Source organism: Camelina sativa, chromosome 15 (assembly GCF_000633955.1).
Source record: "Camelina sativa cultivar DH55 chromosome 15, Cs, whole genome shotgun sequence".
Lineage (NCBI taxonomy): Eukaryota > Viridiplantae > Streptophyta > Magnoliopsida > Brassicales > Brassicaceae > Camelina > Camelina sativa.
In genome coordinates, this window is record NC_025699.1 from 9,586,269 (window position 1) to 9,597,738 (window position 11,470).

General features: G+C 34.2%; 4 protein-coding genes across 5 annotated transcripts; 3 read left to right on the forward strand and 1 right to left on the reverse strand.

Annotated features, from left to right (window-relative positions):
- Nucleotides 264-1,652, reverse strand: LOC104746220. Its single transcript, XM_010467648.2, has 2 exons — nucleotides 888-1,652; nucleotides 264-761 (listed from the first exon to the last, which is right to left on the reverse strand). Exons 1-2 carry the CDS (start codon nucleotides 1,600-1,602, stop codon nucleotides 331-333), a joined length of 1,146 nt encoding a protein of 381 aa, XP_010465950.1. The 5' UTR covers nucleotides 1,603-1,652; the 3' UTR covers nucleotides 264-330.
- LOC104746221 (carbon catabolite repressor protein 4 homolog 3-like) lies at nucleotides 4,016-7,003 on the forward strand. 2 transcript variants are annotated; one of them, XM_010467649.1, is made up of 13 exons: nucleotides 4,016-4,417; nucleotides 4,544-4,713; nucleotides 4,801-4,866; nucleotides 5,047-5,099; nucleotides 5,202-5,283; nucleotides 5,378-5,464; nucleotides 5,738-5,830; nucleotides 5,916-5,948; nucleotides 6,040-6,152; nucleotides 6,265-6,364; nucleotides 6,452-6,540; nucleotides 6,643-6,727; nucleotides 6,816-7,003. In XM_010467649.1, the coding sequence occupies exons 1-13, from the start codon at nucleotides 4,078-4,080 to the stop codon at nucleotides 6,945-6,947; spliced, it is 1,443 nt and encodes a 480-aa protein (XP_010465951.1). In that variant the 5' UTR covers nucleotides 4,016-4,077; the 3' UTR covers nucleotides 6,948-7,003. The 2 variants fall into 2 exon arrangements, with proteins under 2 accessions (XP_010465951.1, XP_010465952.1); XM_010467650.1 differs by having other exon boundaries at nucleotides 4,550-4,713.
- On the forward strand, nucleotides 7,155-7,617 carry LOC109129042. The gene is made up of 2 exons (XM_019236571.1): nucleotides 7,155-7,366; nucleotides 7,450-7,617. Exons 1-2 carry the CDS (start codon nucleotides 7,259-7,261, stop codon nucleotides 7,543-7,545), a joined length of 204 nt encoding a protein of 67 aa, XP_019092116.1. The 5' UTR covers nucleotides 7,155-7,258; the 3' UTR covers nucleotides 7,546-7,617.
- Nucleotides 10,794-11,324, forward strand: LOC109129025. The gene has a single exon (XM_019236468.1). It carries the CDS (start codon nucleotides 10,842-10,844, stop codon nucleotides 10,995-10,997), a length of 156 nt encoding a protein of 51 aa, XP_019092013.1. The 5' UTR covers nucleotides 10,794-10,841; the 3' UTR covers nucleotides 10,998-11,324.

The window sequence follows — 11,470 nt, forward strand, 5'->3', positions numbered from 1 at the left end:
TCCTCATTGGTTTAGTTTCTTAGTTGTTTCTTAAGGCATATTTAATAAGAAAAAAAAGAGAAGAAACTTTGCTAAGAGTTAAGGAAAATTTTGTTGATTATTGGTAGAACCAAATTTAAGGGTTTCTTAATAATAAATATAGTAAAATAATAATTAATATCTTAAAATATTCAAAATTATTTTATATATCAAAGAAACATATTTTATTAAGAAAAACATAAAATAACATACAACATTTTAAATTATTACACAAAACATTAAAAAACAAAAACATAAAACACACCATGAAATAAAATATAGAAACATATTTAATTAAAACATGAAACATAATTAATATCCAAATTTAGTCCACAAATGTTCAATTAAATCAAGTTTCAATTGGTCATGCACTTCTCTATCACGGATTATTATTTGACCATTCAACACGTTGCTAATATTTGAATTCATATTGATAGAATATGAAAGATCCACACCCTCTGCTTGTGGGAAATCAGAAACCTCAGCTTGACTGTATCCATCTCGTTCATTTTCGACAATCATATTGTGGAGTATGATACACGCCCTCATAATCAATCCCACTTGGTCTTTATCCCATAAAAGACATGGATTTTTAATGACCGCGAATCTAGCTTGTAGGACACCGAACGCACGCTCAACATCTTTTCGGTAGCTTTCTTGGCGGTCAGCAAATAAAGATGCTTTTGGAGTCTGTGGTAGTGGTATGGATTGAATAAACGTTGGCCATTTTGGATAAATACCGTCTGTCAGATAGTAAGTCAAATTGTACTCTCTGCCGTTAACGTAGTAAGTAACTTGTGGAGCTTGACCATAAAGTATATCATCAAAGACAGGAGATCGATCAAGAACATTGATATCGTTAAAAGTACCTGGAGACCCAAAAAACGCGTGCCATATCCAGAGATCATATGACGCGACCGCCTCTAAAACAATTGTTGGTTTGCCGGATCCTCGTGTATACATGCCTTTCCAAGCTGTTGGGCAATTCTTCCAAACCCAATGCATACAGTCGATGCTTCCAACCATCCCGGGAAATCCACGTTCTTCTGCAACATATAGTAATCTCTGAAGATCCTCTGGTGTGGGTCTTCTTAGATATTCATCGCCAAAGAAATTGACAACTCCACTGACAAAATGTTGCAAACATTTTCGAGCAGTTGTTTCACCAAGTCGGACATATTCGTCCACCGTATCACACCCGCCACCATATGCTAGTAGCCTAATTGCTGCAGTACATTTTTGGATCGGAGAAAGACCAAGCCTTCCTGTGGCGTCTCTTCTTTGTCGGAAATAAGGATCTTCTGCAGTAAGACGGTCGACAATACGCAAGAATAATGGCTTGTTCATTCTAAAACGTCGTCGGAATACATGGGGAGGATATGTCGGAGATTCACTGAAATAATCATTCCACAAACGGTTGTGGCCTTCTTCCCGGTTTCTTTCAATGAATTCTCGTTTCTTTTTCTTTTTCACAAAATGTTGTCCATGAATATCATGGTTATCAAAAAAATTTGCAAAATAGGACTCAAAAAGTGGATCATCATCCTTTGCAAAATTAAAATGTGAATGAGAAGAAGAACCCATTGAATAAAAAATTTAAATTACTTTAGAAGAGTAGAAGAGATGTGAATGAGTAGAAAATATGTGAATGATATGAATGAGTAGAAGAGTTGTGTATATATAAAACTAAATTGTGTAGCTTGTGATCAGTTGGGAATCAACTGGAAGAGAAGCAATCAGTTTCCGGAATCGAAGGAAGAAGAGATTCAAGCTGAAATCGCGAAAAGTCTCGAGAGAGAGAGAGAGAGAGAGAGAAAAGAGAAAAAAGGAAAGTGAAAGAGAGATGAAAAAAAAAATTAAACCCCTTCGTCCCAAATAAAACTCGACCCACTGATTTTGTGACACTTGTCCAGCAAGAGACGTTTCTTGCAATCCTAAAATAAGAAACGAATCTTGCATTTCTTAGCTTAGGTTTCAATAATTAATATTATCTACCCCTAAGAAACAAACTAAGAAACAACATAATTGTGCCGATGAGGATAGTCTGAATAAGATAGGTGTGTTTATTTTATTGCAGAGAAATTCGAATACCAAAATACTCTTAATTATTTAACCAAATCACTTTTAATTTTTACGTAAAAAGCAAAGCTAAAATCTTATCCCTAGTAAAGTAAAAAGCTTTGTATTTTCTTACCATCGCTAAACCAATCAATATTTATGCGGTGTTTTAATGAATTTTTCATTTCAAACTTATATCATATCACCATGAGCTGAATGTTACTTACGACTAACATCTGTTTAGAGAAAACTCAGTCGAAGTTTTGGATAGGGATACTTTTGATATCTTATTCATCGAATTCAAAACTACTGAAATTATTATAAATGTACGATGTAAGGGGTTAATGTCAGTTTGTGTTGTACTAATTGATCATGAAATTTCGTGTTGTATATTTATTCAGATATTGTGTGTTGTTTATATATTTGCTAAGTACTGTAGATTCTTTTTTTGTCAATGCAATTTGTTTACGGGAGGATTAATGGAATTAACGACTTTTAAAGTTATAAAATGGAAAAGGGGTGAATGTGAATGATGTGAATGAATCTATTATATATAGGTTAAAATGGTAATTTAATGTGAGAAGTAGGGTAAGTTTCTAATGGTAATTAATTGTGAAAAGTGGGTAAGTTGTTACTTCGTTAGACGAGAGATTTGGGTTTATTTCGCTTTCCCTGGATTAATGGTAACGCACCCTTTTAGCCTTGGTTGTTGCGTATCATTTATTTCTCTTTTGTTTTCTTGTTATCTTACATTAAATTTATTTTCCATCCCACTTCCCTTTATTCCCTAAATAACATGATACAATATTAAATCAACGATGGTTTGTATCGCATACTTTTTAGGTTTTTTTCCATATGCTGATATGCTTCATTAATTTACATTTCAAGATCCGTTAATATGGCGTTATTTCGTAATAAAAGTCTCAAGAACATTATAATGTAGACGCAATAATAGAGTTTTTTCTCTTTGTTAAAGGCAAAGATTGCAAAAAAGAGAGAAAGGAACAGACATTATTATTGATCTAGTTTGGGGTGACTGTACCATTATACTATTATTACTAGGCATGCTTGGATAAATTAGTATTGATGTCGATATTATAAAAGGAAAACATTGTGGCTTTGATTAGGGTTACCAACAGTGCCGGCTTAAACATATTACATGCCCTTGGGCAAATTAAAAAAAAAATGCCCCTTAACTTATAGAAAAACTTACTAATTATTTTTTTGTTCTCTTTGCTTCATATAATTTTTTTTTGGTGCCCCTTCTAGCTTACAAATTTTTTTTGTGCGCCTTTAACTTGCAAAGTTTTTTTTTGTGCCTTTTTTAACTTACAAATTTTTTTTGTGTGCCCCTTTTCTTATATGTATATGCCCCTTTAATTTATGTACCCGGGGCGGTCGCACTGCCCGCCCACCTAGTTAAGCCGGCACTGGTTACCAATTAAAAAAAAAAAGAAAAATTCCTTTAAATACCACTAAAAAAGTTTTTTTTCCAAAAATACCACATTTTAGTTTTTCTTCCAAAAATACCACAAAAGTTTTTTTTTCCAAAATTACCACTAACACAAAAAATTGAATTTTAAGAATGTATAATTTTTTTTTTATGTTTAGGTTGACAAATTTAGTTTTAGGGGTAGGGTTTAATATTTATAATTTAGGAATTAGTTTTTAGTATTAGAACTTTAGTTCAATTATGTGGTATTTTTGGAAAAAAATATATTTTAATGGTAGTTTTGGAAAAAAAACTAAGTTATGGTATTTTTGGAATAAAAACTTATTTATGACAATTGCCCTTAAAAAAACCTGTAAAAAAAAATCAAATTAGAACATGTGTTAGCGGGCTTGGGCCTGATGGCCTGGTATTGGCCCATGGGTGCGTAAGGAAATAAAAATTGTACTAAAAAAATAGAGATTTTATCCGTAAGGGCGCCAAGCGGTATGTGTGGTTTTAGATTTCTCTTCCAAAATTTCTGAATTTGTTCTTTGTGGAACCAAATCGAAATGCCTTGTGTGAATTGCGTCGGTTGTTCTTCTACTTGGTCACGGCCAAGCTCAGCTTATAACCGTATCTCCTTCTGTGGTCACCTTTCTTCATCTGGATTCTATCGATGTCCTTTATCTTTACGTTCCTCTTGCGATGCTAACAAATACAACTTGGCCGTGTCGTGCTCCTCTACATCTGGACCGTCCGATTCGAATCCCGAACCATCTTCGAATCGAAAATCTTACAGCCGTAGATGGCACAACCCCCTTCCCCGTCGTCGACATCCCGATCAAATGCCGTCTTCTCGGATTGTTCGTGATTGGATCGATTCAGATAGTACAACTCCACTTTCCCAAGGTAGTATACTATATTCTACCATGAATTGTGCACCAAGCTTCGTGGAACTATTTAGGGTTTAGTTTTGTTAGGCTTGAGTTTCTATTGCGGATGTCTTTTAGTTCTTACTAGTAGTGTGTACTGTAGTTTCAGAGAGATTCACTGTAGTGTCATACAACATACTGGGAGATAGAAACGCATCACATCACAAAGATTTGTACACCAATGTGTCTTTCCCTTACCTTAAATGGGGCTACCGCAAAAGGTTGATATGCGAGGAACTCATTCGTCTCAATCCAGACATTATCTGTCTGCAGGTGATGAACTTTACCTTGTTTTTTTTTATTCACGGGGTTGAGTGTCAAGGAGTTATGTTGATATTTTTGTTTGTGGATCCGTTGTAGGAAGTAGACAAGTATTTTGATCTTTTCAGCATGATGGAGAAAGCTGGATATGCTGGCTCCTACAAGGTTGATGTATTTCCTTTGTTCTATGAATTTTTCTGTGGTTTTATGAAAAAAATGAATGAATGGTATGACGTATATAAAAACATTGTTGGTTGGTTTTATTTATACTTTTCGTTCTGAAGCCTCAGCAAAAAGTTGTAGTTTACATAGAAGGACTACAAAATATAAGCTTTGCAATGGCAGCGGCGAACTGGAGATAACATTGATGGGTGCGCAATGTTTTGGAAGGCCGACAGGTAGCACTTATTGCTGGAATCTATTTGTATTAGTGTGAAGAACAAACGACAATTTTCTCCAAGTCAGTGTTGTTTAAGATATATCTTTTTTTTTTTGACAAGGTTTCGAGTTTTGGAGAGGGAAAACATTGAGTTTAGCCAGTTTGGTATGTGCGATAATGTTGCACAGCTTGCTGTTCTTGAGGTAGCAGTTCTTTTGAATGTTTCATGAACTTTTTTCATGTATTTGCTTAGGTGATTTCCTTTCTTGATCCAATTTTTTTGGTGGTTCCTGTCAGCTGCGGAAGTGTAAGTCAAGAAAGATACTGCTGGGCAACATTCACGTGCTTTATAATCCAAATAAAGGAGATGTGAAGCTAGGTCAGGTAAGTCTCCACATTTCAATTGGTATATATATCCTCTACACGAGCATTTGACAGTCATGAAAGTTTACAAATGTTGTTCTGGCCCTTTTGGCTTTAAGTCTTCATCAGTTCTATTTATCGGATTCATGTTTTAACCTGTTTCGTTTCATTGTTTTATGTTAAACTAGTGAAAATGTACTAAATATCAGTCAAGAGATGCTCACTAGCATGTCTCCATATGAATTCATAGCTTTAGTTCCTGATTCGTTCATATGGCTTCTTCTTGACTGATAGATCCGATCACTCTGCTCAAAGGCTCACTTGCTCTCTAAGAAATGGGGTGACATTCCCATTGTTCTAGGTGGGGATTTCAATAGCACTCCCCAGGTACATATCTTTTCAGAAGAACCCATCCACTTTGGTATTGTGTATATGCTTATCTTATTATTTGATTTTGTCCAATCACGTGCAGAGTCCATTGTACAGCTTTTTGGCATCCTCTGAGGTATGCCCATTTACTGTCTTGCTTCATTCAAACTACATATCTGTCCGCTTGTAGTTTCTTAAACCGGATTATATATGTTTCTATCTTACAGCTAAATATCATAGAACATGACAAAAAAGAGCTGTCTGGCCAGAAAAAATGTCGTCCAACCCAAGTTCTTGAGACCGGAAGCAAATCTAGTAATACAATAATGTTCAACAGCAGGTTAAGATTATTTCTCTGAAGATTTGATTAGGTCTACACGACTATACTTAATGGTTGTCTAGTGACTGCCTGGTGAAATAGCCATTGTGCTCACCTATTGTTGAATTTGTAGCTCTTGGACCAACGAAGAGATCCGTGTCGCGACCGGGCAAGAGAACTCTTACTGGGCTGTACATCCACTTAAACTCAATAGCTCATACGCCTCAGTTAAGGTAACAAACTAAGCTTTACTGTCTATATATATTGCAAGAACTAGTGAAACAATTAGTCTTAGATAATGTTTTCATGGTACACAACAGGGCTCAGCTAATAATACCAGGGACTCTGTTGGCGAACCTCTAGCAACCTCGTATCACTCGAAATTCCTCGGAACGGTTGATTATCTCTGGTAAAACATTTTACATTAAAACAAAACTTGAAAGTGACTAACTTAACAGGTTGGTTGATGAAACTAACTAGTAGTTTTAAACATACGTGTGGTCTGGTTTAGGTACTCTGATGGTCTTGTACCTGCAAGAGTTCTTGATACTCTTCCCATTGACGTTCTCTGCAAAACTAAATGCCTTCCTTGTAAAGTATGTTTTGTATTCTACAGTTTTAAGTTTTCTTACTACACTTTTATGTTTAATACATTATACATTAAGAGCCTTCTACGTCTTGCAGGAACTAGGAAGCGATCACTTGGCACTTGTTTCCGAGCTTCGTTTTTTTTACTTATGGTTTACAAATGGTTTGTCTGTGTTTTTACAAATTACCCGAATTATATGGTACGATACCAAACCGACTTCTCCGTAAATAATTGAAATTGGGATAATCAGAAATTCAGAATCAATAGTCAGCTTTTTAAATCCGGTCACTATGTATTAAACCGACTTTTTTTTTTTAACGTAATTGAAAGTAAGATAACCAACCATAATTGGTTCCAGTTTATTGTGATTTCTGGATGTAAACCGAACCGGAGATAAGCCTTGTTTTAATTGAACCAGTCGGTACGATTGTAATTTGGTTCCGGTAAATGGAAACGAGATCTCTCAAAAGCTTCTCGAGATTTTGTAAGAGCTGTAAGAATTGGAATCGAAAGAAGAAGAGAGAAGAAAGTGAAGAAAATGGCGTTGAGCTCGTTGACATGGGGTTACGCACGGATCATAGCTGGAACACTTGTCGGTGGGGCTCTAGGATTCTACGTAATGCATCGAATCGAAGTTAGCTACAAGGTTAGTTTCTTCGTCTTCGTCTTCTCTCTTAAGAAAGCGATTGTGCTCGATCGATCTTAAGACTGTTGGGGTTAATAACGCAGATGAAGATGGAGGAAGCGTTGAAGCAATACGAGAAGGAAAAGCTGAAGAGACAAGAAGAAGAGAATCTTAGTCTGATCAATGAAGATTCCGTTTAGTCTTTTTTTTTTACTTATTTATTTTTGAGTTTCGTGGGAGCATGCCTTCAAAGTGTTCGACGAAATGCCCAACATATGTTTTATGCTGTTTTCTCTTTTTTACTCTTTTTTTGGTTTGGTTTGGTTTGGTCTGGCATTATATGAAAATGTTTCAATTGAATTTGGTTTGAAAACTAAATAACCATGATATGTATTTTCTTTGTTTCTTAACTAAATTAGTACATCAAAATAGTTGTTGCATCTGAAATTACAAATCCTTAATCAATTATGCTTCTTTTTTGTTTTTTGAAAGAATCCTTTAATGAATAATTAAGTATGTATATCATAAGGATTGATGAATTTGATTTTGAAATGGTTAGGATGAGCTAAAATTTAGAGAGTTCAATAGTAGTAAAAAAAGTTGGCTATTGGGATCGTTCAAAAGTTTTTGGGATCCCAACTAATTGAAAAGTTCAATTCTGATCTTACCCACCATGGACCTACTGGTTGCATGTTACTTGGACTTCCTCTCGGATCTTTCAGGCGGGCCTCTCTATCCCGTAATGCGATGGCACCAACCTCACTCAGAGTCAGAGAAAAGGTCACATTATATTTTCAAAATATTAAAAAGAAAAAAAAAATTCATCAGTAGAAGTTGTGATTTCATAATACAAGTTGAGCTATTTACGTAATATTAAAAAGTGATATGTTAATTTATCAACTAACTTGGTTAAATATGCTATATATATAGTGCTATTCTTCTTCTTTTGTTAACGTAAAAATTAGAAAAATGCGAGGTACATGTACATGGGTGATGGGTTTATATAAAGCCAGTAAGTTGGCAAGAATAAAACAAAACTAGATATGCCCTACATATATAACTATTTCGTGGATATCCAAAAATTAGAGGTTGTAAATCGGGTGTTTTTAAGGAAATAAAAGGTTGTAATGAGTGCAACAGCCAACAGGCAAGAGATGTCTTGTCTTCGTGAACTTCACGTGCATGGTGCATCCCCTCCCCATTGCTCTTTCGTAAAGATCGTAATTAAGTTTGATTACTTTCTCAATTATAATGAAGAAAGATGTGATGGATTCGACCTTTCACTTCCTTACGTTTGAAAATATATAAATCTCCCATGTGATTCTCCCCTTTTAATGGAAAATGATATATACCACTAAAGTGGATTTTTTCTTTTTCTTTCTGTTGCTATACTACTTTAGATTGTTGAATTTTATAGTTCAACAAATTTCAGAATCTGGATCTATAACGTCCATAGATATCTAAGACGAAAATTTTATGTTGGGATTACAAAACGTAAATAATACTTCGTCAAACATGAGATTTATTAACATAAAGTTTCTAATTAACATTGGAACAATATTCCTATACAATATTTGCTGTTAAATAATTATTTCTATTGGTAAAACTTTAACTCGCCTACACTCCGTGACAATTTTAATTGTACTACGACGTAGATTACACGATTAGAAAATGGCACTTTTGTTTGGTCCCAACCGATATCTATTTTAAGAAGTTTGTGAGGTTCTGCAATTTTGTAAATCTCTTCACTCAGAATTATTCGGTTTTGTCGTCTTATCTGAAAGATTGATATATCTTTGTCAAAGTTCTATTTTTTTTCTTTTTATTTTAATCATAGTTGTGACTTCAACTAATACACGTTTCAAAGCTAAAATCACTAAAGTTTAAAACAAAAGATGGAATCACAAATCTTTCGCATAAATAAAAAAGAAGAGAAAAAAACAGTACCATGATTATGTATGTTTGCTTAGACTAAGTGGTGGTAGTTGCCCGTCAAACCACAAAGCAAAGAGAAATAAAAGAAGAAGAAGCAAAACTTGCACCGTCATTCGCCAAAATAGTAAGAAACAAGATTTGAAAACTAGCTTGAAATCACACACTTCTCTTTGGAAGAGATATACGTGCGTCGGATATTCCACAAAACGGTCATGTGTAATGGCAATTTCTTTTAGCCAAATGCCAACTCAAGCATAGTACTCCAAAAATAGAAATTAAAACGCACAATAAGAAACCACTAATTAATAATATTCGCGCAAAGAAAGTAAATAACAGAAAACTACGTTATTCTTAATTTGTTGACAAAGAAAAGCTACAGTTCTTCTTTTCATTTTTTCTGTTGGGGCCAAATACTACGATATTTTTATACGAGAAGTACATACATACACATATGTGGTTCGACAAAAAAAACAAAAGCTTATGATTATGAATATTATGTTTGAGGTCTCTGATGATTCACTTGAAATGAGCTGTCCATATTGTAAGGAAGACATGACTAGACCTTAATTCGTGATGGATATCAATTATTAGATGACTAGAGATTTAAATGCAAAATATCATCATATGTGTCTCGTCAGAAGAGTGTCTACGGTTTTCTTTTAAAAGTATGCTAGTATACGTTTTCACAGTTTTTTTTTGTTTTTGTTGTTGTTTTTGGGTCAACCTCTTATAGAAATAATATAGTCAAATGTTACTTCTCTCGTCGTGTGAATATCAGAATATGTCGAAAGTTTCGAATGAAGCCTGTTTCAATGATTGATAATTTAGATCTTTATCGTAAAACTACAGAAACGGAATGTAATTTTGTGTTTGTTAATAACATGTGCATCATGTGAGATTGAAACCCAGTTGTTACATAATGATACTAACACAAACTAGTAGCTAGACAATATACTCTTGTCAATCTTAATTTATGATTGCAGGATAGCTCTTTGGACTCGTGCATTTCTCTAAAGGAAAGACTCTTCTTTTATTTATATTACTTAAGTGAAATTTCATAACCATGCAAAAGGTTTCAAACGTTTATTTCAAAAAGAACTCTAAATCGGATAATCCCTTTAAATAGTTTATTTATTTATTTAGCAGTTAAACTTAAAGTAAGTTTGCATGCATGTCCAACTTAAATTCGAAGAAATTAAGATAAAATATGGACGGTCCGCAAAACCTATGTCGTTTCTAACATAATCCAATAATGGAACTGAATAGATCAATTTCTACCGATGATGAATCTTTGAACTGAAAGGAGACAAGAAAACAATACATCAAATATTTTCAACCATAACGGGAAGCTAGTCGGTCACACTTCACAAGTGGCCTTTGTTTTTGGGTTGTTTCGTTGAAGGGACCCGAATCAATGGTGGGGAATACTTTCTACTTATCTCTTTCTCTCTCCCACTCCAATATATATATATAAATGATGAACCTTCAATTCCTTTTAAACACCACACAATCATCAATTTACACCCTGAATCCCCCATATATATAATACTCACATTAGACAATGAGGGAGAAGTCAAAGGAGGAGGCAGTGAAGCATGGGGAGAAGAAGAACAAGCCTTCTTCACCAAAAGGAGTTGGAGAGTTTCTGAAAAAGAAGAAAGGGAGGTTCTATATTATTGGGAAATGTATTACTATGCTTCTTTGTTCGCACAAGTGATCATCAAAACACACATATTTGTATACATATATAATTATGTTATCATGCATGTGTATATATATAGATGATGATAGAGGTATAAAAAGGAGAGAGTTCACACATAAATACATCTTTACCTTTTCCGTATCTCTCATTTTACGCGGGTGTGTTGTTGTCGTCGTACAGTATACATATATTCATATCACTAAATATTCTTCTTTGTGAACTATATATATATATACAACATGCAATACTATCTCCCATGGACCATGGGCCATGGTTGTAGAATTTATAATGTATCAACTTTTTTTTAGAGAGACAAAGACAAAGAGGATGCCTTTTTGAGCACTATGGATTGTAGATTATTAACATGCACACACAAAAATTGTAACATATTAAAAAGAAATTGCATTCATTTACCGTTTAGAATTAGGGGATGGAAATAAATAAAATACAGTGGACTAAAATTTCTTAATGGGCTTATATTCTTATTG

Coding starts and splice junctions, on each gene's coding strand:
- LOC104746220 (XM_010467648.2), bottom strand. CDS start 1,602: ATGGGTTCTTCTTCTCATTCACATTTTAATTTTGCAAAGGATGATGAT. Junction 762..887: donor CGCGTTTTTTGGGTCTCCAG/GTACTTTTAACG, acceptor ACTATCTGACAG/ACGGTATTTATCCAAAATGG.
- LOC104746221 (XM_010467649.1), top strand. CDS start 4,078: ATGCCTTGTGTGAATTGCGTCGGTTGTTCTTCTACTTGGTCACGGCCA. Junction 4,714..4,800: donor CAGACATTATCTGTCTGCAG/GTGATGAACTTT, acceptor GATCCGTTGTAG/GAAGTAGACAAGTATTTTGA. Junction 5,284..5,377: donor CACAGCTTGCTGTTCTTGAG/GTAGCAGTTCTT, acceptor GGTTCCTGTCAG/CTGCGGAAGTGTAAGTCAAG.
- LOC109129042 (XM_019236571.1), top strand. CDS start 7,259: ATGGCGTTGAGCTCGTTGACATGGGGTTACGCACGGATCATAGCTGGA. Junction 7,367..7,449: donor GAATCGAAGTTAGCTACAAG/GTTAGTTTCTTC, acceptor TTAATAACGCAG/ATGAAGATGGAGGAAGCGTT.
- LOC109129025 (XM_019236468.1), top strand. CDS start 10,842: ATGAGGGAGAAGTCAAAGGAGGAGGCAGTGAAGCATGGGGAGAAGAAG.